Below are 23,794 nucleotides of genomic sequence, written 5' to 3'. Positions count from 1 at the left end.
GTGGGCGAAAGCTCTAGGCGCTTGCGTAGTCAAGGAAACGAAGCGTTTGCCCTTTTGTGGGCAGGGAGAGAACGAGCTATTGCGCAGGTGCAATGAAGAAGGGCGGGGGCTGGGCGGCTCGTCATCTTTGAGGCGGCCAGTTCGAATGCAGAGCTCGGTGAGCGGAGGTGCGGGCCTGGATGCTGGACTTCCCTCTCTCGCTGCATCCCTGCGTCGTCCTTGTTTCTTCACACCGTATTAACCCTGGAGTTTTGGTTCTTCTGCCTCCACGATGGTAATAGAGGGGCAGGAGGGACTGGGGAGGAGGGCAGTCCAGAGGGAGGACAAATGCCTTATAAACACATAGCCACAGCCCATGCAGCAGGACTGTAGCCCATGACGTTGTAGCCCATAATAAGGGGGTTGGCCTGTAAAGTGCCACAGGACTCTCTTGTGTTTGCTGCAGCAGACGGACGAGGCTATTACACTCCCCTCAAACCCCGGGAAACATTGTTTTTAACACAATGCAAGATATAGTAATAAAAAACGTTAAAGTTATCAGGCAGTCTTTTGAATATCTCAAAACTCTTCCTTGTGGGTGGAAGATGGTCAGGTTAAAAAAAAGGGGCAAGCCTGTTATGTATTTATTTGTTTAGAATGCTTGGATTCTCCTTTTTTCAGCCGAAAGAGACACTTAAAGTGGTGTACCAAAACAACAACAAACCCCCAAACCCCACTCAGACTTGTGCTGGAACAAAAACTGCATGTAGCTAGAATAATTCAGGTAGTATAAGTTCAGGTAGTATAGAATAATTTTTTTAAGTTATTATTTCTCCCCCTCACCCAACAGGCCTGTGGTCTACAGAAGCTATTTGCTGTGGAGGCAGACTTTGAAGATGAGGTAAGAGAATATTTGTGAATCTGGGTGTGGTGGAGAGGGCAAAGGTTTCTACTTATTGGCTGAAGTGTACTTTGGACGACTTCAGATGGACATGTGACTTTGGATGGAAGAACTCTGTTGGCCAAATGGCAAACAAAAGATACCCTTAAGCCCTCATGGGCTCTCAGGCTCACAATGTTCATGTAGTACAAAGCTGAGGGATGGCACCTCATGACAAGCATTCTGTTTCTCTGTTCTTGGTAGGATTTTCTGTCAGCTGTGAATGATGTGGAGAAGCAAGCCCTGGATCCACCTACAGATAGCTCAAGATGTCTTAGACCCCTCTCAACTGGGTTGAGAGCCCCCAGCACCACCATTCCGGTCTCTGAAGGGCCAAGGGTGACCATGTCCCCAGTCTTGCAGGTGCAAAACTGCTCCAGGCTAAGGTTTGGAGAAGGTAATGTCAAAAGCAACCAGAAGACTCCTCTGGCAACCAGCTTCACAGTTCAGAAGGACCTGGCACCCACTGCAACTGAATGTAAATCGAGCGGCACTTCAGACACAAGGTTCAGGTTTGTGAAGCAGCCTCCAGCTAAGCTCCCCATTGGGGGTGTCCCCTGCAATGAGGAAATTGACAACGAGCTTGTATTGGCTGCGTGCATGGATCTGGAAGAGTCTGATACACAGTCGTATCCGGGGTCCTTCAGGTCCAACTATATGTCCTGGGAGCAAATGCGAGATAATAGTGTAGCAACAGCGAAGAAACCACGAGTGGTTGATTCGTTGGCATTGACTGACTCTTTTGGGTCAGAGACCTCAAAGTTGGAAAAGACTTGGAAACAACCTGTGGTAGAGGTCATCAGCCATCTCCAGCCGGCAGAGACTTATCCAAAGTTGCCTTTGAGGCCTCCTGCCGTGGACGCTTCCTTGTCTCAGTCTCGCCTAGGGTTAAGTAGCAGCACATGTGCCCTTTCAAACTCCAGCTGCCAGGTGCTCAGGCCTTTTCAGGCATCTCTGCAAAAACCCACGGCCGCATCCAACAGCCCATGCTTGCCTCTGGTTAGACCCTGCTCTTCTTTTCAGTCAGCAAGTACCCCAACAAGGCCGCACAAACCATGGATGCCCAATCAGAGCTGCTCTGTGTCCAGAACAGCCAATTCTGGTGCTCAGCTGCTTTCTGCATATGGTCCCCCAGCAACCTCTATGGAGACTTCACCTGCCAACCCTAAAGTTCCCGGAAACCTCCAGTCACCTGTGGTCACCAATCACCTTGTCCGTTTGGTCACAGCAGCCAACAAGATGCCAGAGCCAGTTACCCAAGTTCCTTTGCGGGCTAAGACGCGGCGCTTCCCGGGACCTGCTGGCATTCTGCCACATCAAGTAAGAGGACCAGCATGATAATAGGGCAATCTTTATGTTGGCGATGGGGAGTGTATGGCTGTTCAGCTAGTAACTACAGCTACCTTTGGCTCTAACCATTGGCCATGTTGCCTGGGGCTGAGGGGAGGTGCAGTTCAGCAGCATCTGGAGAGTCACAGGTTAGCCACCCCTGCTGTATGTACAAAGGAGTGAGGATGCTTTGGAAGTACCGTACTTTTCCATGTATAAGACTAGGTTTTTTACTCTAAAATAGTGTTTAAACCACAGAGCCTAGGGCTTGCAAATCAGAAGGTCGGCTGTTCGAATCCCCGCGACGGGGTGAGCTCCTGTTGCTCGGTCCCTGTTCCTGCCAACCTAGCAGTTCGAAAGCACGTCAAAGTACAAGTAGATAAATAGGTACCGCTCCGGCAGGAAGGTAAACGGCGTTTCTGTGCGCTGCTCTGGTTCACCAGAAGAGGCTTAGTCATGCTGGCCACATGACCCAGAAGCTGTACGACGGCTCCCTCAGCCAGTAAAGCGATTTGAGCGTCGCAACCCCAGAGTCGTCCGCGACTGGACCTAACGGCTAGGGGTCCCTTTATCTTAATGTTTAAAAACAGGGGTCGTCTTATACACAGGGGTCATCTTCCCCCATTTTCATAAATTTGAGTCCCCCAAAATAGGGGGCATGTTATACACGAGGGAGTGTTATACGCAGAAAAATACGGTATATGCGTGTTGTGAAATATTATTACCTTTTTTCCTCCACTCCATCCACAGTTGCTATGTCACAAAAGGGGCATAAAAGCTGCCATCCTCCCTAAGTTTTCTCTGCTCCAAAATGGCTGCTATATGGTTATCCTAGTGATGGGGATTACTAATTATCTCCCTATATGGATTCACTGAATGCTTCTTGGGGTGCCTGCAGGTGAAATAACTTTTTTTGCTCTGCTGATACAAATGCTCTGTGGTGGCTTAGAAAAACAATGCTAATGAAATTAATAATATAGAAAAAGGATAAAATATTAAATTGAAACCTCAGTTAAATATTTTTGCTGAAATATTCCGCATCCAAAAATCACTAAAAAGTGACCTCTGACTGGGACTGAAGGGAAATTGAATATAGAAAGAAAACTTGTACATTCTCTCCTGATTTGGGACATAGCTTTGACTCAGGGAGGACAGGAAGTCAAGCTAATAATTTTAGTCTGTGCCAATGGTTTCTACAGTATAAGTAATAATAATAAATAATAATTCATTATTTATACCCAGCCCATCTGGCTGGGTTTCCCCAGCCACTATGGGCAGCTCCCAACAGAATATTAAAAACATGATAAAATATCAAACATTAAAAACTTCCCTAAACAGGTGTCTCCTAAAAGTCAGATAGTTGTTTATTTCCTTGACATCTGATGGGAGGGCGTTCCACAGGGTGGGCACCACTACCGAGAAAGCCCTCTGCCTGGTTCCACGTAACCTCACTTCTCGCAGTGAGGGAACCGCCAGAAGGCCCTCGGTGCTGGACCTCAGTGTCCGGGTAGAATGATGGGGGTGGAGACGCTCCTTCAGGTATACTGGGCCGAGGCCGTTTAGGGCTTTAAAGTGTTAAGGTAGGGTTGTGTAACTGCCTTGGGAGCACAGAATTGGGCCCAGACTACCACATTCAGCACCCTGAGAATCTCAGCTTTCATTTTTTAAATGCGGCTGGGTGGGAGGGATCTACCTACCTTTGGATATCTTACTTTAAGGTGAGTCCATAACTCTGGCAAGAATTTGTGTTCATTAGATTTTCTTCCTTTCCTTGTTCCCTAAAAAAGCCTGATGGAAAAAACTTAGAAGAGATTCTCATTACAGCTCCACAGACACCAACTCATGGGGCTCTAGCAAAGCTGCGGACGGAGGTAATTCATGGTTCTACTCTTCCCTTTCTTAATAGAAGAAGTCATGCTGCAGATGGGGACTGGAAATTCTGCATTGCCTCTGAGAACCCAGCTGTGATGCTAAGCGCACGATTACAAACCCTGTTGGGTGTCTTTTCATTTAATGGGATATGAATTTCATTGGAACCAAACTTCATGGGAATGGGAGATTTAGCCCCTGCCTTTCGCAGTCCTGATGCCAATAAAGAGTTCCTTACCGTGTAACTACTGTATTAATGGTGATGGTTGTTCCCATTGGTGCCACAGGGCATTGCTAGCCAAGCTGGGGGCGGGTAACTTTTATCAGGCTCAAGCGCAGGAAGGGAATAGTTAAACCTCACCCCTCCAAACACTGTAGTCCTAGTAAAAATTGGTGCCCTGTACTGGCTATTAATTTTTTTAAAACCCAACTCTGAAGCAGCTGTGCAGAATGACCTTTACAGGAGAAAACTGCAAGTTTCCATCCCTTCTTTGTATTTCAAAAAAGAAAAACTAACTCATCCATGGAAAATCTTGAAATCTTTAGTCTAGTACTTCCAAGCGTCACTTGGTTATTCTCATTGTACTGATAAGGTCAATATTAAGGATGATGAATTGCAGAAACTCACCTCATGAGCCAGAGCAGTCCTGGAAACAACATTTAACAAGCCCTGTCAGGGAAGGGTTCAGGTAGTTTTAAAAGATGCCTCTGGGCATGTACTGAGTAACCCAAACCAGCCCTTGCATGTCTTGGACTACAGCAAGTTTTTCATACGTCTGGTCGTGGAGACACTTTCTCGTTCTGCTTCAATAGAGATGTTTCTTCTAACTATTCTTTTATATGTTTTAATGTGTGTGAGAGAGGGTGAGGTGGCGAGGAGGAGATTCTGGAGTGAGCAGAGGAAGGAGCATAAGCAATATGACCTGCACCCAGTAGAGCAAAACAGCTCCCATGGATAATGTTGTCTCAAAATGACTAAGTGCTTTTCCCAAAGGTAAGGTGAAAAGTAAGCTTTAACCTGGAATTGTGTGTGCGACTCTAGGAGATGCCTCCTTCCCAGCAGCCAATAGAAGACGAATTTGGAAGAGGCCCTTGGGCTGCCATGAAAACGGAACTGGGATTGGACGAGAGAGATCCGTCCTGCTTCCTTAGGACATACAGCGTTGTTATGGTGCTTCGTAAGGTAAAGTTTGGTTTTGCAGGTGGGAAAATTCCACTTCACTTGAAGAAGAATCTCTTCTTGAAGTGCAAACGCCAAAGATGATAAAATGGTTGGGCCTGGAAGCAAGGATGTATTGCAATATTACTGGAGCCATGGATAACCTTATCAGTAATCTGGATGGGATATATACTGTTATCCATCTGCAAGGGTACAGTATACATATAAATATTTAAATACATATAAACATATTTTCAAAAGAACATACAGAAGTTCCTCCATAACACCTTGGAAGTGTTGGTGACTAGTATTCACTCTAAATTCAGCTCAGGGAAGGCCAACATCTGCTCCACACAGCTGGGAATAACTGTCCACACCTCTGGTAGGACCGCTTGCACCAGGTTTGCATGCACTGGTGAACAAAGGTGGGGTGGGGCAATCCGCCCCGGGTGCCATCGGGGGGGGGGTGCCATTGTGGCTACCCCCAGGACGCTCACTGCACACGCCCTGGGACATACACTGCTTGCCGCTCACACACCCCCGACACGCACTAGACCCCCGGAGCAGGCCTAGTCTGGTAAGAAGGTAAACATGGTGGGTTGCTAGGCAACTCCCACATGCCTCTCCCTCCTGCCTCTTTTCCTGCTGCGCATCAAGCGATAAATGAGGTGTGGGCGGTTGCTTGACGTTCAGCTGTCGTCCTCTCCACCAACCTCGAGCCATCAGGAAGCGAGCTACGAGGCCTCTTTGGCCAGCTGTCCTTTCGCTGTGTGTCACCGTACAACAAAGGGCAGGAAGAAAGATATATTAGAAGGCCTCTTCCATATCCTTTGCTGCTCTGGCGATCAGGCATCTTTTCTCAAATCTCAAAAGTTAATACAATCCTGTCTCAGATTTGCCACCCTGACTTCCCACAAATAGTGCGTTTCCCTTGCTCATTCTCTTTCATGCAGGCAGCCCTGAAGCAGCTCCCAAAGAACAAGGTTCCTAACATGGCCGTGATGATTAAGTCAGTAATGCAGACCAACGTTGACGCAGGCGCCGTGTTCAAAGACCCTACTGGTAAGGATGAAAAGAGTTCAGTGTCGTGACTTACTTCTTCTGCATGCATTATTGGTGGGGCGTTTCTGCTTTGCCTGTGGTGTCTGGGCAAACCTTGTTTGTTAATGGCCACCGTCTGACTCATTTCTGGGTGTTTGAATTGACTCTGACTAAATATGGTACAGTCCTTTAGGCACATTGTGCTACTGGGAATTGTTGCACGGGCTTCCACTAGCCTAACAATGGAGCTTGTATATAGCCCTGAGCAAATCTGTGTGTTTTGCTGACCCCTTGTGTTGATGGTGAAGGATGGAGAGGGAGAGTGCTGTCTTTTCATTAGATTGAGGGAAAGCGACTGGATAGTTGTGACATGGGGTTTTCCAAAAAAAAAAAAAAAAAAAAACTTCTTTGGAGCCAGCAAAGAATTGGACAAATTTGTGAATAGGTATTGGGAGGGAGAATTGCCTAGGCAGGCTGGCTTCTCAAGCCAGAAGTGAAGCAAGAAGAAAGGCAATGGCTGGAGGGAGTTAGTTTTCAATGGACTGCTCAAATATTAATTAAGCTTTTTTCCCTTTGCTATTGGAAATACGTATGTAAAACATATTTGCATGGACAATAACAAAAAAAGAAGACTGGGTAAAAAGCAACTTGCACCGAACAAAAACGCAAACAAAACAAAAAAATACAAACACAATTTAATCCTTGGCATTTCCAGTTACAATTTATATTGGCAGTAGTCTTTTTGTTCATTTTTCAGCTTTGACTCCCAGTGGTACCCTCTGGCTCTCCAGATGTTGCTGAACTCCCACTCCCATCATCCCTAACCATTGGCCATGCCGGCTGGGGCTGATGGGAGATGTAGTTCAGCAACATCTGGAGGGACAAAGGTTCCTCACCCGATTTAAATCCAACATCTGCCAGGGAACAAGCAGTCCAGCAAATATTGAGGCAATTTCTCAGTTGAGCTAGTCCCACAAATGTACATGGAGGTTCCAGACTGACATTTTGGCACCAGTTTTTTGTGGGCATAGTTTGAAACCTTGGTGCTCTATGCTACCAGGTAATACTAACAGGGCATTAAAAAAAAAAGTAGGCCATTTGGGATGGTTTGCTTCTTAACTTTCATGCATAAACATTCACTGTAAGCCTCTCCAGTATAGTTTGTTTTAGTTGCCACTCCCTACACAGCCACATTCTTGACTTCCTAGGATATGTTTTCATTTGACCATCACAAGGAATAAACAGGCAACACTGAAGTTGTCCTTAGAAGTCCTAAGCCTAGGTGGGGCTGATATGTGCATTTGCCTGGGACCAATTGTTCTTTGCTCCAGGTCACTGGCAAATTATGTGGCTGGTGTTGAGTGCTTGGGACCCTTCCTTCGCTGGGCTCTCCCTCCCATCTCTGTGTTCCTGTATAAAGGGCAGTGAGAGCTATTGGTGTGTGACGCTCATGTGTTTCCTCTTTGACTTCACTGTATATTTAGTGCTCCTGTACCTGATTGGTTTGGCCTTCTGTCATGCAGGAGAAATGCAGGGCACAATACATCGCCTGTTGCTGGAGGAGAAACAAAGTGAATTTAAGGCTGGTTCAGTGCTTCTGCTAAAGCAGGTACTAGAAAACAAGAAATCAAGGGCTGGGTGAGCTTTCATTTCCATGCAAAAAAATTATAGCGAATAACTGGTATTTAAGACCACCTGCTACTGGGGATCCAGAGACATTTTTGAGTGATGGTTCTGCTTGTTTGTGCCCCTGCTGGTGCAGTTATCACCTCCAGATTAACACAAAAACAAGTTACCCCTTCTAGCTTTGTGTCAAATAGATGCAACCAATGTCAGCTGAAAGCAGAACTGACAAGTCAGGAACCATCTACCAAAGATTGTCCATTGGATGGTGGAATGTTCCTCCTTCTACTCCCAGAGAGCTTTCTTTACTATTATCTGGGTGCTCTAAATGAGGTCCATGAGAATATGTAGAAAGGTGTCTTAGAATTCTTTGCTCTAGAGACTCACTTAGTCCATCTTACTTCTGGAGATTGTATGCGTCACTTTTATTCAAACCTCTTGCATTCAGATGAGCTGGTCCAGGACACCAATTAAATAGTATTATCTCCCTCCTTGTTTTTAGAAGTTGGGTTGTATATTTCATTCTTTGGTTGTGAACTACCCCTTCCCAGCGATGAAACATCTGCCCCTCTATTGTTGTATTTATTTTTATTTTTTAATTTTTTAAAGTATAGTCAATTGTGCCGTGTACCATAGGCAGTATTGATACCTACCTTGGGTTTCACAGGTGGGTGTGTTCTCCCCATCCTATCGCAACCACTACCTCAATGTGACACCCAGTAATTTGGTGAAGATATATCCTCCGGGATTCAGCAATGAGAAGACCCCTCAGTTATGCCAAGAGATTGAGGGAGGAATGCAGATGGAGCCAACACAGGTAAGGAGCAGGCTCTCCTTGGCACAATTGCTAGGATATAGGAGAGGCTGTGTGTACTCTGGATACTCTTAAAAAAAAAGTGTATGGAGGCACTTGTTCTTAATTACTGGGATGCTGTATTTCATTAAGATTGGCAGCCATATGCGATGTATTAACTGTTAAAATGTGGGGGCAGGGTGGGGTGGGACTGGCCCTGCATAGGTCCTTTCCTCTTCCCACACTTAGCAAATTCTGCATCCTAATTTAACTTGGAAAAATTGCCTAAATTCCTATTTTCTTTAGTTTACATAGGTGAGTTTTGAAGTGTATCTTGATGCAGTATTTCCACTGCTCTAGTGCCGATTTCTTTCTCTCTCTCTCTTTTAAAACTTTGTCAGCAAATTCTGTAAAATGGGAATAGCAGCCGCTAAGGTAAAATGCATGAGGAAATGCTTGAATGTTAACAAAACGTTCAAGTTGAAGGGGGGGGGAGAAGCAACAAGAGAGCTCCCTCTTCTCAAACACGCCGTGCTCAGGTCTGTCCAAAGTCAGGATGGATATGGAGAATGAGGAAGCAGCCATTGCTGCCTTGGTTAATTCCTATGCAGCTAAGGGCCTGCTCCGTGAGAGGAAATTGGAGGTCACTGAGAAACCAGTCTTCTATCAGGTCAGACCACTAGTAATGTAGATCAGACTTAACTACTCTACAGTGACAGGAACTGGCTCCCCAGGGTTGCAGAGACAAATCTTGCCCTGCCTGAAGATCCCGGGGATTGGACCTGAAGCCCTTTTTTTACATTTAAAGTATATGCACTGCCACTGAGTTACACCACTCAAGGGAATTGGCTTGAGTGAGTGAGATAGACAAGGGATTCCACTACACCCATCAGTAGATGATTGATCTGTTCCAGTTGTAATCACTGTTCATAGAATCATAGAGTTGGAAGAGACCCCAAGGGTTAGCTAGTCGCACCCCTGCAGTGCATACTTCTACGCCAGTGTGGTGTAGTGGTTAAGAGCGGTAGTCTCGTAATCTGGGGAACCAGGTTCACGTCTCCGCTCCTCCACATGCAGCTGCTGGGTGACCTTGGGCCAGTCACACTTCTCTGAAGTCTCTCAGCCTCACTCACCTCACAGAGTGTTTGTTGTGGGGGAGGAAGGGAAAGGAGAATGTGAGCCGCTTTGAGACTCCTGAAGGGGAGTGAAAGGTGGGATATCAAATCCAAACTTCTTCTTCTTCTCATTCTCTTCCCAAATCACATCCCCCTTCTGAAGTTTAGGCCGTGTGCGATCACTTGGAGAAGTCATACTACTTCACTAGTAGAGCACATGATCTTTTACTGAGAATATCTCTGGCTGAGCCTCTGCCTATACTAGCATCTCAAGTACCAAACTCCATGCTAGATCTCACCTGCTTCAGACCTCGGAGAGCTTTAACTCAGGTGTGGGCAACCTTTGGCCCTCCAGACGTTGCTGATCTGCAACTCCCATCATTCCTGTCCATTGGCTTTGCTTGCAAAGGCTGTTGAGAATTGTAGTTCAGCAACATCCCAGAGTCCAAAGGTTCCCTACACCTGTTTTAACTGAGCTGTGCAGACCAGGGTTGGGGTGGTCCTTGAGATGATGTTGGACTCCCAACTCTTACAGGGCTGTGCTAGATTTGTTGGTGTCCTGATAACAAGGAAGCTCCATTTATCCTTTCCTGTAATTGATATTGGGAGCCAGTTATGATATGGGACCGTGGCTTGGTGATAAAAGTATGAAGGATGCTAAACTCAAACATTCTCTGTGGCCTCTTGGAACCTTGCAAGTGCAGGCTGCGCCGGAATTCCAGCAGGATCCTCCCACCAACGCCCCCGTTGCCATGACTACAACAGACAACAGGAACAAAGGAGGACATGAGATGGATGAGGACCGCTATCAGCGCGTATCGGCATTAGATAAAGGGTCATCATTGACATCAATTCCAGGGGTCTCTGGAGCAGGCAAATCAGTTTTGCACCTTCCATCCCCAAAGGCTGAAACAACTGATTTGGGTAAATAGAACTCTTAAGTAGCAATGGACTGATAATGCCTTTCTGTCTCTCTTTTCCCACTGCCTCCTCCAGAACAAGGAAAATAGGAAGTGTGGACTGCATCAGGGATGGGGAACCTGTGGCTCTCCATTTGTTGTTGGGTTCCCTTCAGTTCTAGCCAGCATGGCCAATGATCAGGAAAGATAACCAGCAAGATGGACTACAGAAAAGTCCTACTGAGCCAGATGCAGCTTACAGGACTACATGTTGCCAACCTCCCCGCTGCTCCCCAAGCACTTAATGACTTTCGGATCAGCAGATGGCATGCAGAGCCCTGTGTGTGACCATTCAGTGGCCACACATAGAGCACTGCATCCCACCCGCTGATTTGAGAGTGTGCAGCAAAAGCGGATATGTTGTTCAAGGATAGAATAAGGTACTTGGCATCCCGGGGACTGAAAATACCTTTTGAAAAACGGGCAAGCTAGCCCTCCTTGCCCGGGGAGAACTTTGATAAACAGCATCTGGCAACAGCTTAGAAAGCAGAGAGAGATTGACCAGGGTTTTTTGTGCTGCCAAGGGGTGAAGCTGCATGCCTCTGTGCTGCTCCTTTGCCCTTCCTCATGACTACTGCTGTCTACCTGCATTCCTGCCCACTCACCCCGGTTCCTTCCCAGAAAATTCCAAATACTTTGGAAAACCTGAAACATAGAAGCAGGTCAAATGTATGAAACACAGATGCAAAGTAGAAAATGTTTGGCCGTGGAAAGAGGCGCTTCCTAGGATATTCACAGCTGAGTAGGAACATAAGCATGTTGGGCCTCGGCTAAAACAATGGTGCTACTGGACTATATTTGCTTAGAATGCAGGTTGGCAGAGATACTGCATAGATGGGGCCATGTCATCTGAACCAGTGATAATTCTACCCACCCTGGTACTGTTTGCCTTATATATATAACAACAATAATTGAGCCCCACCCCACCCAAAAAAAGTGGGGATGGTGCAGAGATTATCAGAAGATGAATTCTTCACTGGTTGTGAAATGTTGTGTTTGCACTATGTGTCTGAAGCATAGACTGGACTAAGCCCTGACCAGAGCCTTGCTCACTGAGTCTAAATGAGTCTGCAATATTTTCTTTCCTCTCCCTTTATTCCCAGGGGCACAGCTTTCCCATGGGCTGAAGAGAATGGGGCAGCCCCTGATCTTTGGAGAATCTCATGTGCAAATAGGAACCCGTGCATGGGGTGCTGGGGTGATTTAGTTCCTGTTCTGCAGCCTGAATAACTTTTCATGCTTCCTATGCAGATGACCTGGACCAGCTTCTTGGAGAACTACCTGATGACTTTTTCTCCAACTTTGATGCCCAAAGCAATCTATGATTGCTCACTGATGCTCAAGTAAGAGGACCTGCTGTCATAGAACCATGGCTATTGTCCTGAGCCCTGCAGAGATTTTTTTGCCCAGTGAGTCTGACTCCCTTGCACATATCTTTGAGATTTTTGCCTTCAGCATCTTTATCAACATTGGTTGCGATTGGAGGAAAGAAGCTCCTTCATAAGACAGATAACAAATCTGATGGAATTGGACAGAAACGGGAGCCCCAGCAGGAATAGCATTGGACATTAAGCTCCTGCTACTAATTTTACTGCAGCCTGCCATTTGTTCAAAGGCACAGCCTTCCAAGCAACAAGGTATCTGGCAGTGCACACCTAGCATCACACCTTATTCCAGACCTACTTCTGCCTGCACGGCGCTTTGCCTGGATGTTTAAACCAGCCAGAACGGTCGTTTAGCACGTTAAGCAGCTGTCGTTCCCTTCCGATTTGAAACACTATCTCTCCTGATGCCTGCTTCGGTACTCTGTCACAAACCATGTCAGAGGCAATATGCAAATAATAATCTTATGCGGATGGAAGCAGTTAGCAAAATGTGTGAAGTTGACTTTTGCTGATAGAACCTTGCAAAAAAGATGTTTGTGAAAGGAAGGTCTTGAGCGTGTTGTATCTTTTTATTTAATCCTTACCTTTTATTCCTTTGCGATTGACATTTTGATTGTGGGTTTTAAAGGGAGTGTGTGCATAATATGTTTTATACATATTAACTTAGAGATCTGGCTCCAGAAAGGCAAGTAACCTTCTCTTCCAGGTAGCTCATGCCAATTTGAACTCTGGATGTCGTAGCAGCAATTCCTAGTACTGAGGCACTTATATGCGCACTGGTTACTTCACACAAGCAGGGATGGGGAGTCTGTGATCCTCCAGTTGTTGGACTCCACTTCCCATCAGCCCCAGCCCCCTTGGCAAATGGTCATTGATTGGCTAATGGATGGAAGCTCTTGAACTGGAGGACCACAAGCCTCCCATCCCCGCTACCTCTCAATTTTCAGAGTTGGCGCCGTATACCCATTGCCTGATTGCACTTCTCTACATATTGAAGTGAGGAGCATCCCCTGTTCATATAGAGCTTCCTGGATACATACAATCACCTCCATATACTACATGGATAATGTGGGTCTGAGATACTGAAGCTGGATAAACCCAGCTTTTCTTGTTTGTCTCCTTGGGAAATTTAGAGCAAAACAGAATGCTGGCAATAAAGAACCAGAAACAGCAAAAATGGAATGCCTTTTTCTTCCCATAAAGTGCTGCAGTCAATGTTGTGGTAATTTGACCAGTTGCGTCAATGTATGTGATCAAATTTCATAAATTTATTCAAATGACAAAAGCTGGTGTGTTGGAACTGGTTGTCCACATGAACTTTTCAGAGATGGTCTCATAAGTGTATAATAAGAAATGTGTGTCATTGCTGCCGTCATCCCCTGCAAGATTAGGTTTTTAGCTACGCTTATAGAACTATAATACCGTGGCATGCAGAGAACAACTCACTGTCAGATTGGTCGGAGGGAAAAAATACAGCCCCTGGAGTCTTTTTTCAAACAGATATTTCAGTTAATCACAAATAAAAAGAGGAAAACCTCTGTGCATAAAATAACAAGTACAGATCAGGAAATGATACAATGGAAGAAGAAAATACGTACACTAACTACTGTTTGTGCACAAGCTTCAAGAAAAGCTGACCAAATGTCACCCTATTTATTTTTATTTAAAACACTTAAGATACTGCTAATGATTGTGAATATCAAAAGTGGTGTACAAAAGATAAAAATGGTGCCATGAATAATAAACGTAAAAGAATACAGCAAAGTGGTTTCTAACTGCTACATCGAAGGCTTTGGTAAACAGGAACATCTTTAGCAAATGCCAGAAAGAAAGCAGGCGGCAACCATCTCCGACTCTTGGCAAGTTTCCTGGGGACAGGACATTGTCCTCTTTGTGCTCATGTTGGTACCCAGCCAACTCAAATTGGGATAAGGTTTGCAAATCGTTAGACCAGTGTTATGGGGCGAGTTCTAGCATTCAAATGCCATATGCTCAGCTGCCCGTTATACACATGGTTGGTGGTAGAGGTTCCAAATAGGCCGGTGCTGGATTTAGGGCAGTGAGGGCAATTCCCACACACAGTGCCGAGCCGAAGGGGGTGCAAAATTGAGAAGATCCATAATTCAGAAGATCTGTTTGGGGGCATCAAATTATCAAAGACTGCCTCTGGATTGGCAAGCAGACAGACACAAAATCAGGATAGCGAGCTTGTGGCCCTCCAGATTCTAACCAGCATCAGCTAAGCATAGCCAATGGTTAGAGGTGGGAGTTTTAAACAATAAAAGCTGGATTGCACAGCTAAAGGAAGCAATAAGGAAGCGAGCCGTAATGGATGGGCAATTAAATTCAGTGAAGTGGCAACATTACTTTCCCATGGTATAAGCAGAAGGCAGGTGGCAATTTGTAAAATAAATCCTTGGATAGCTGACTCGTCATGTCTTTGGCAGCAACTGCACTACACATTTAAAGCAGTATCATACCACTTTAAACAGCTGTAAAAAGGTAAAGGACCCCTGACAGTTAAGTCCAGTCGCAAACAACTCTGGGGTTGCGGCACTCATCTTGCTTTACTGGACGAGGGAGCCGGTGTTTGTCCGCAGACTGTTTTTCTGGGTCATGTGGCCAGCATGACTAAGCCGCTTCTGGCAAAACCACAGCAGCGCACGGAAGTGCCGTTTACCTTCCCACCTATTTATCTACTTGCACTTTTGACATGCTTTTGGACTGCTAGGTTGGCAGGAGCTGGGACCAAGGAACAGGAACTCACCCCATTGCAGGGATTCAAACCGCCAACCTTCTGATCAGCAAGCCCTAGGCTCAGAGGTTTAGACCACAGAGGGTAGAATCCCCCTTTCCAGTGTGTGCTCTGAATTTTCCCCTCCCATATTGATATTTATTTTTCAGACAGCAGACTTTGCTTACAAGATAACTTGGGGGGGCTAGGGAGGAAGGCTTAAATACTTAAAACTTGGTGATTGCCATCCTCATTTTGTTCCTTTATCACTGTACTCTTCTCAGCTTTCTTCTAAGGATCCACCAACAAGTTAATTGCACGGAGATCCAGAAAGGAAAACTGACACTGCAGAGAGACTGAGAGTATTTTTGCTGTCATGATGACTATTCCTTTCTATTTATAGACACAGCAAAGCTTGGGTGTTTGTCCAATAAACAGATGTGCCCATTGGTGACACTGCGTCGTAACCATACCTTTTAAAATTGAAGCTGGGAGCAGCTTACAGGTTGGGGGTAGATGAATTAGGCCTGTGTGGAGAAACTTTGGCTGCCTTTTCTTCTCGTGTGGAAGAATGTCGAAGGAAACTTTCACGTTCACTTCTTCCACCCTTCGCTCCCTGCGTCTGCAGCGAGAAATGCTGGAATGGGAAGACCGGCGGAGGGCTGCGTCTCGCCAGTCTGTGAGTCGGAGGTACCAGCCTAGTTTTGGGAGCCTCTCTGCACTCCCCAAACTTGCCCGACGCCCACAGTATTGTCGGGATCCTGCTGTTCACAATGCCCTGTACACAGGAGACCTTCCAAGAGTCCGGAGCATTTTTAAGGATGAATCTACTGCCAACTTGATTGTGGAGACCCTCAGTGAGGAGCTGGTGTGGTCTGCCGAAATGGGTAAGAAGGGGTTGTCCATAGTGGGGGTTGTCCATAGGGGTTGTCACTTGGATTGGTCACTGGCCTTTTAGATTTTGACTCAGTTCTGTGGGGGTGGGAGACTTTTCAAGGCTTGGGTTCTGGCAGGACGACAAGTTGGAGCACAGGAATTTTGGTCCCACTGGGGAAAGATTCAGCATTGCAGGGTCTGTTATTAGGATTTCTTTTTAGCTTAGAAGGGCGTGGGGAGACGAAAAAGTACATGACAGAGGTATATAAAACGAATAATCTGCATGCACTCACTGTCCTGAAAACAGTTTCACTGCCCTTTAAATGCCCAGTAATTTTTTTTAAAAAACAGGAAAAGTGAATAGCCAGAAATTTAGTTATAATCACAAAAATGTGGCCACTTCAGTAAAAGTGGTTAGTTTGGAATCCCCTTATGAAAAGTGGTATTCTTTGTAAGCAGAGCCTTCTGTCACATTGCTTTTATTGCAACATAGGTATTTTGACATGGAACCAGTAGCAACTTTTGGCAGAAAATGTTTGCTATTTTCTCTCTGCCGTCAACAAGTTGTGACACTTTTAAGAGCAATAGCCTTGAACTTCCTCAGACTTCCTCAGAGGCCCACGTTAATCCACAACCTGCAACACATTGCCCAGATTTAAGTAGTTTCAGGGCAAACAGCAGTATTATTTCATGCTCACTCGCTTGCATGGAATTTCTGATCACTAACGGTTACCCAGGCTAGTGCTTAAATTCAAGAGCTGGTCTACCATGAGGCTATTGCTTTGGGAAAGCTCCCCAGCGGAGAACGATGGAGAAAGTCGTACTGTGCTGTTTGCTCCCATCACCAGAGAATCATGGAATTCTGTGCTTCTAAATATTTATTAAGGTATTTGTTTCGCTCATTGGCTATCATGGCTGATAGTTCTATCGTCAGATTTTGTGGCAGCCTAATTATGCGCTGTGGGAAGGATTTTCTGTTTGTTTGCCCAGAACCTATTGCAAATCCATTTAAATGGCAGTATTAACCTGCCGCTTCTCAGTTTTTGATCCTCCTGCCCAATAATCTTCTTCTGCAGGGCTGTGGGTGCTGACCCCACAGAAGAAGCACACTTCTCCATTGTGCATCACAGCGGCCAGAGGCTACCAGGATTGTGTGAAGCACCTGCTCCTGCAAGGGGCTGAGGTTGATGCTGTCGTTGGTGGGAAAGCCGCCATTCACGAAAGCTGTGCCAACCACCGCGCAGAGTGCACCCGCCTGCTCCTGAGCTACAGCGCAAACCCCAACCTTCTTTCGGAGGACGGACTGGCCCCTCTGCATCTCTGCACCACTCAGGAGTCTTTGCCGTATGTCTGGGAAATTGGGAAGGGGTGTGTGTTTGTGGGTTGAAGTGTTGCAGCAATAAGGCGACAGCAGAATAGCAGCAAAGTAATTAGCCAAATAGGACTAACGATTAGCCTCTATGAAACTAACAATTAGCCTTCCTGGCGGACTTGGCAGGGGGCTCCTTAATTCAATTGCAAAAGTGCCTTTCTCCCATGCGAAATTAAATGTACGGTAGATTGTACTACCTCAATAGATTATGCAAAGCATGCTGTTAAATATTACAATCCATGGGCAATTCAGATTCTGAAGCAAGAACCACCGAGTTTCATCTTGTTTTGCATAATTGCCTTTGTTTACTCTGTTCCCTACTGTTTTCTGGTCCTACTAGTCATGGGGGTGGAGAGCATCTTTGCAGGGCAGTGGAAGCCCAATCACTGGCACCCTTCTCCAGCCACGCTTCCTGAGAAAGCTGGATTCTTCTGTTAATGAAAAGTGTCCAGTTGAGCCGGGGTGAATGTAGCCAATGAACACACCAGGGTGGAAAGCCATGGCAGAAGGCACAGATTAGGTTAATACCCAACTCTCCACAACTCTGAAAAGTCCACAACACATATTTATAAAGTCCCGGTACATTGTTAAACGTGAAGGACGCGTGATCATGTGCTTCAACAGAATACCTTGCCTTCAGTCTTCCTGTTGGTCTTGGAGTTCGATTCCCAGAGTCCTGTCACTCTCCCAGACACTACCAGGAATTTTCCAACCACAAGGTCTGTTGCAAGTGGACAACTTGACTTTTGCTTCTAAAAGCACCTTGTGGGCAGCTAAATGGGTCATGCTAAGTAGGCCATATCGTTTGCAAGCATATCTAACTGGAGGGAGAGAAGCCATTGTTATGGACACACTTAGGCCAAAAGGGTCTCTCTAGCCCCTTCACTTCCAGTTGCAGGCTCATGTCCTATATAGGTCCTGATTCTTTTAAAACAAAAACAACAACAACAGAGTGGCAGAAGACTGTGTTCACTGCTGCTTACCCAGATAAATATTGTGCAAGCTTCCTGCACCCACCCATGGGTTGGATCGTGTGATGGTTGCCAAATTCCCCACAGCTACTCCTTGTGCTTTCCAGGTGTGCCCAGCTGCTCCTGGAGTACGGAGCTCTGGTCAACCAGAATACAAGAGACCACCGTGCTTCTCCATTGCACGTGGCTGCAAAGCACGGCCTGGACGACCACGCGAAGCTCTACCTCTGCTATGGAGCAAAGGTTGCCCACAGGAACCGAGAGGGAGAGACAGCCCTCAACACGGCCTGCGCCAGTGCAGACAGGCCTGAGGAGGCTGGCCGCTACTACCGGGTGGTGAAGCGGCTGCTGGAAGGTGGGGCTGACGTCCGGATAGCTGGCCGGAAGAACCACACGCCCCTGCACAACGCCTGCAGCAACTGCCACATCCGCATTGTGGAGCTTCTGCTGCAGCACGGGGCACAGGTCAACGTTAGAAACTGCGCCGGCTACACACCTGTGGATTGTGCCCTGCAAGCAGTGGAAGATTACCTGGAGGGGCAACCTGAGAGGCTTATAGCCACCTTGCTCGACCATGGTGCTGCTTCTATCAATCCCAAGGTAAGGGTCGCCACCTCTATAAGCTGCTGGCTGACCTTGGTATTGGGGAACTTTTTTGTACATTCAACCCACTAGGAGAAGGCAAGGCTGGCCACAACATTAAGCAGCTTTGGGGTAGCAAAGAGGTGCTGGAGGGCAGAGTTGTTTGTAGGGTGTGGTCTGCCTTGCGCCCCTTAAGTTACCTTGTTGTCCTCTTGTATGATGGAGGACACTCTCTCCTATTGTCAGCGCAGTAGTAAATTAACCTACCATTCAGTATGTGGGAAACAAAGTGGGTAGGAGTATTTAGTCTTTGGTTAGGCAGCAACATGGTTTGGATTGGTCCTTAGGCGGTGGGGAGGAGAACATTTGTCTGTGGCAGCCTTGGCCAACCTGGTGCCCTCCAGATGTTCTGGACTACAGCTCCGTAAGTCATGTCTGTAAATAGAAGGAAAGGAATGATATGAGAGAATCAAGGCTTGGTGGGGCCTGGAGATGGAAGAAGGGGTCCCTGGGAGTAGGAGTGGAACCAGGGGTTGTGCAGGAGTCTGATGTCCCACTTCCTGGTTATTGGAAGTCATGCTCTGCAACCCCCACTTGTCTTTTTTCCTGAGATTTCCACCAGGTTTTGCCAGCATGTTCCTAAACAGTTTCCCACAGCCATATGTATTCTAAACATTTCTTTTAAAAATGTGTACTACAAGATACCCAGGATTACATATACTGTGCTTAATTATTTTACTGAGCCCTTGAAATCTTGGTCTCTGATATATGCACCCTCTTGGTCTTTTGGATTTCATCCTTTCAAGTTTATAAGAGCTAGAATGTATCTCTCTTCTGCCTTCCTTTGCCAAGGAAAATTCCCTGGAAATACTCAGAAGTCCTAACTGGAATCTTTCTGTTTTCTTTTCTTTTTCTTTCTTAATACTGAATTAAATTTATTTTTAGGCACTGTGATAATACAGGAGTTCTGGCTGAAGACTTCCAAGGGATGTAGCATAGGAGATTGCTCTGATTTTATCTGTGCGGGATTGATAATTATATTATTTTATGTACCTTGCTTAAAGCAAGTTTTTCCATTAAGCAGTTTATATATATATTTCTAAATAAATAACAGAATCTACCTCTTCTTTTCTTTCCAGTATGCTCACACATGTGTTCTCTCTCTCTCTCTCTCTCTCTCTCTCTCTCTCCTTGGTAATTTTGCCTTCAGATGCTAAAATTTTGTGCCTTGTCACCTCAGGCTATGGAAGTTGTTCTAAATTCCTATGACCGGATCCCACCCTGTGATTCTTGGGTGGATTCTGTGCCTCTTGAAGTGTGGCAGGTAAATTCCTCCAATCGAATGTAATGCAACACAAAAACAAACACATATACACACACTTATGCAATCACAAGGCTTGCTGTTTTGTCCTGCAAAATCTATTTATCTACTTGCACTGGCGTGCTTTCGAACTGCTAGGTAGGCAGGAGCTGGGACAGAGCAACAGGAGCTCACCCTGTATGCCCTATCATAATATCCTAGATTTTGTATGGCATGCCTGCCTGGTTGCTTCTGCTACTACAGAGACAGGGAACCTGTGGCCCTCCAGTTATTGCAGTTCCTATTGGCCTCAGCCCAAGGCTCAGGGAGAAGAATGAGAGGATTATGTTCGTGGTGGTCAGTGGAGGCTGATGTGTCTTAAGACTCAGAAGGCAGAGAGGCCAACACAGTGGACCCAGGGCTAATAACAGGCAGAGCCAACTAATTCTAGGTTTGCGCCTTTCCTCCTCGCTGCTGACTTCTATAGTGACAACACCGAGACTAAGGAGGAGGGAGTTGACTGCCAGGACCACTTCCCTAGCCTGGTTGTAAGCAAAAAGGCAGGCTGGTGGGAAGTGCCTGAGGGCAGACTGCAGTTGGTGGGGCAGTACCCAATTCACCTCCATGGACCAGCCTGGTGCTGTGGTGTGTGTGTGTGTGTGTGTGTGCGTTCAATGCCTCATTTTACTTTTCTTTGCATTTTGACAGGAGCATCAGGTGTTCTACGATTCAGCCATCTACCTGGTGAATCAGCCTCGCCCTCTGCAACATCTGGCCCGTTGTGCTGTGCGGAAGCAGTTGGGGCCGCAATGCCATCAGGGCATTGCTCAGTTGAAACTGCCATCTTCTCTGCAAGACTACCTGCATCTCCCACTGGAGGGCTATCTCCAGTGATGAGGAATGTATACACTGGCCTCAAGAAGATAGAAGTCAAAAATTCAGAATGACATACTTATTTTTCCAAGTGGCCATTTCTCCAGATTTAAGAGGCTGCTCGTTAAGCACGATTAATAAGGTTGTGGTGAAATGTAAAATTGTCTGGGAATGGTATATTCAGCAGCCACCTGCTCTCTCATCTTGAAGTGGTCAAGGATCACCCTAGAACCTGGGGCCTGCATGAGCACTTGGGCACCTGACACTTTAAATCTAAATTATTTTAATTATATTTTAACACATTTATATTTATGTTTAGGTCTGAAAATGGCTGATAATTGCCCCACGATGTACTGTTAGGCCCTTTCACCATATAATCTTTGACTGCACTAATACTGATTAGTATTAAACTGATTATTTTCTTTATTTAGCTTGTGTCTGCTTTTATCTGTTTTCTCTTATCAAAATGTTAGTCAAAGATGCCCCTTTGTATCTAGCAGTGTAACAAAATCTCTTGCTGCAATGTTCTAGCTCCTGCCCGCAACACCTTGTCGTAGACATCATCATTGTTATTAACCTGCCTATCTATTTATATAACCTGCCTCTTTTAATCAACTATTTTGTATTAAAATATATTAAAGGCAGCTATCACAGCAAACTTTTAAACAATAAAAAATACTGAATGACAATACAATCAAAAACAGAATAAAAATAAGAGAAGAGCCTATTTCAAAAGACAGTGCCACATAATACCCTGCTGGAAAAGCTCACGAGAAGGCACGCAACCGTGAGATGCATGTGCCCTTCCTTGGGCAAAGTCTTTTATTGAATACAATGAAAAGGAGATATATTGCTTCTGCAGCAGATGGAGGATACCTTGCTCTGGATACCAATATAACTTTGCTCAGTGGCTTAATGCAGATGTTAAGCAGTGAGAGGTTCAGAATGGAGCCATGTGGAACGCCATAGCATAACTCCTGGGGGGATTGTTGCCGTCAACAATAGAAGTGGCCATCAACCTAGAAAGGGAACTGTTGCAACGTGTTCTAGTGTGCATGCCCCCTGCCACTATGCCCTAATATTCATTCCAGGACGGGGGTTCCAAATTAGCTAAGTACTGCAGACTTAGCCAAGCCATGGACCCCCTACTTTTGAAAATTTTGATATATCTATGGTGGTTTTTATTATGCAAATGGTGCCACAAACCGGTGGGTGTGGGTGTGTGGGTGTGGTGTTACGTGCACCCCTTGAGGTCCATGGATCCCCAACTGGGAACCACTAGGATAGTAGGACTGATAATATCAAAGGCTGTCAAAAGTTTTAGGAGAGTTAACAGAGCTGAACTCCCTCCCCTTGTCTCTCGATCTCTGTTTCCATGAGGGCAACTGAGGCATCTAATCATAGCCTGCATTTTTATCAAGGCTTATAGTTTGATTAGGGTCTGTATTTTAAAATGAGCTTAAAGATTTTCAAATGTTTTATGCCAGGCAGAAGACCAGCTGCCTAAGTACTTTGGCAAGATGTTTATCCTCCTGGACAAGGGGGCCCCCTGATTTATAGCAGAAAACAATTCTCAAAGTCGTAAAAAGGGAATTACAGGCTGAGAGCAAGGTTACACTGACCCTACATAATTAAGAGTTGGTAAATAGTAAAATAAAACCCTGTGCCTCCCATTAAACTTGAGCCATATCTTCCTAAGGTTAAAGGCCCAGAGCAAATGGAAAAGAAAGCAACTGGCTGGAGAAGGGGAGTGTAAACAGAAGAAGAGGCTTTTTTCCTATTTTATTTTGAGGCTGTAAACTATTCCTTCCTTTTACTTTGAGAAGGTTTATTCTTCTAAAAAGCTATCTATGATAATGTATGAAATATACTGGCTTAAATGTAATTATGCAAAGGATCTAGAAAGAAAGAAATGTTAAATTCTTATTTCATAGAGTCATATTGCTGTAGGAGACCAGAGGGGCAAACGAGCCCAGCCCCCTGCCAGACAGGAGATGCCATCGAGCACTCCTGACATATGGTTGTCAGGCCTTTGTTTAAAGACCTCCAAAAAGGAGATCTTTCATTGATGATGCATGAGAATGTGAACCCAAGATCTCTGACATCTGTTTAAGATAAAAATTTAAAACTATTAACCATCTGTTTTGGAGGGCAATAGGGCAAGGAGGGCAAGAGGTGAGCTGGTAATTAAGGTTCCTTGTTGAGACAAATGTAAGATATATGACTGCTTATTTGTCATTTATAGATAGAAGAATATATAGCTTTTTGTATCCCATAAAAGGCAATAGGAAATGGGTGTATCTTTTAGGATTGGTTATAGCAATCAGCCAATAGGAAATTCAACCAGGCTGATTGGACAGAGGCAGCCAAAGGAGGAGCAAGGGGGCTGGGCTGAGGGGATATAAGTGCTGGCCATAATGGCAGGAGACCAGGCCAGAGCTTGGTAACCATATACCACTGTGCCTCTCATTTATTTGTCTGACAAATAAATTATTATTTTAATTTCTCTATTGCTGCGTTGAATATTTCATTCCAGCTAAGCGTTAACCACAAGCAGGGTGCTACACAACCAAGATGTTTCAGTACCAAACAGGCCAAAAACCAGACTGAAATGCAAGCCCCCCCCCCCCCGACAACCGCCATCATCTAAAAATGCCTGGAGTTGCAGCAACAGACTCCCATGAACAGGGTGGCCTACCATCAAAAGGAGAATTTGCATATGCTTATATATATATATATATATATATATATATATATATATGTGTGTATATATACACATTTAGAAATAATTACTGTAAGTTAAATAAATATACCTTATTTATTTCTACTTTCAGAAGGGTATAACCTCACTGCGTAATTTCAGAAATGTAGGAAACCTAACTTCAGAGTTAATA

At 45.4% G+C, this 23,794-nt stretch overlaps 2 protein-coding genes across 5 annotated transcripts; both read left to right on the top strand.

The window, feature by feature from the left end:
* On the top strand, positions 1 to 13,477 carry HROB (homologous recombination factor with OB-fold). Of its 2 annotated transcripts, none has more exons than XM_080978414.1 (10): positions 1 to 157; positions 830 to 880; positions 1,124 to 2,239; positions 4,036 to 4,119; positions 5,160 to 5,300; positions 6,230 to 6,338; positions 7,841 to 7,926; positions 8,608 to 8,757; positions 10,553 to 10,772; positions 12,059 to 13,477. In XM_080978414.1, the coding sequence occupies exons 1-10, from the start codon at positions 146 to 148 to the stop codon at positions 12,130 to 12,132; spliced, it is 2,043 nt and encodes a 680-aa protein (XP_080834540.1). In that variant the 5' UTR covers positions 1 to 145; the 3' UTR covers positions 12,133 to 13,477. The 2 variants fall into 2 exon arrangements, with proteins under 2 accessions (XP_080834540.1, XP_080834541.1); XM_080978415.1 differs by having other exon boundaries at positions 23 to 274.
* A 1,903-nt stretch (positions 13,478 to 15,380) lies between these two features.
* ASB16 (ankyrin repeat and SOCS box containing 16) lies at positions 15,381 to 21,326 on the top strand. Of its 3 annotated transcripts, none has more exons than XM_080978439.1 (5): positions 15,381 to 15,813; positions 16,879 to 17,146; positions 18,253 to 18,745; positions 19,968 to 20,051; positions 20,736 to 21,326. In XM_080978439.1, the coding sequence occupies exons 1-5, from the start codon at positions 15,498 to 15,500 to the stop codon at positions 20,919 to 20,921; spliced, it is 1,347 nt and encodes a 448-aa protein (XP_080834565.1). In that variant the 5' UTR covers positions 15,381 to 15,497; the 3' UTR covers positions 20,922 to 21,326. The 3 variants fall into 3 exon arrangements, with proteins under 3 accessions (XP_080834565.1, XP_080834564.1, XP_080834566.1); XM_080978438.1 differs by having other exon boundaries at positions 15,383 to 15,813; positions 19,938 to 20,051; XM_080978440.1 differs by lacking the exon at positions 19,968 to 20,051 and having other exon boundaries at positions 15,383 to 15,813.
* Positions 21,327 to 23,794: the final 2,468 nt, after the last annotated feature.

This window comes from Podarcis pityusensis (assembly GCF_964106645.2).
Source record: "Podarcis pityusensis genome assembly, chromosome: 13".
NCBI lineage: Eukaryota > Metazoa > Chordata > Lepidosauria > Squamata > Lacertidae > Podarcis > Podarcis pityusensis.
The sequence above is the reverse complement of the archived record's forward strand: the minus strand, read 5'-3'. Positions and strand labels throughout refer to the sequence as shown.

Coding starts and splice junctions, on each gene's coding strand:
- HROB (XM_080978414.1), top strand. Junction 5,301..6,229: donor TTGTTATGGTGCTTCGTAAG/GTAAAGTTTGGT, acceptor TCTTTCATGCAG/GCAGCCCTGAAGCAGCTCCC. Junction 10,773..12,058: donor GGCTGAAACAACTGATTTGG/GTAAATAGAACT, acceptor CTTCCTATGCAG/ATGACCTGGACCAGCTTCTT.
- ASB16 (XM_080978438.1), top strand. CDS start 15,498: ATGTCGAAGGAAACTTTCACGTTCACTTCTTCCACCCTTCGCTCCCTG. Junction 17,147..18,252: donor ACCACTCAGGAGTCTTTGCC/GTATGTCTGGGA, acceptor TGTGCTTTCCAG/GTGTGCCCAGCTGCTCCTGG. Junction 20,052..20,735: donor TGCCTCTTGAAGTGTGGCAG/GTAAATTCCTCC, acceptor GCATTTTGACAG/GAGCATCAGGTGTTCTACGA.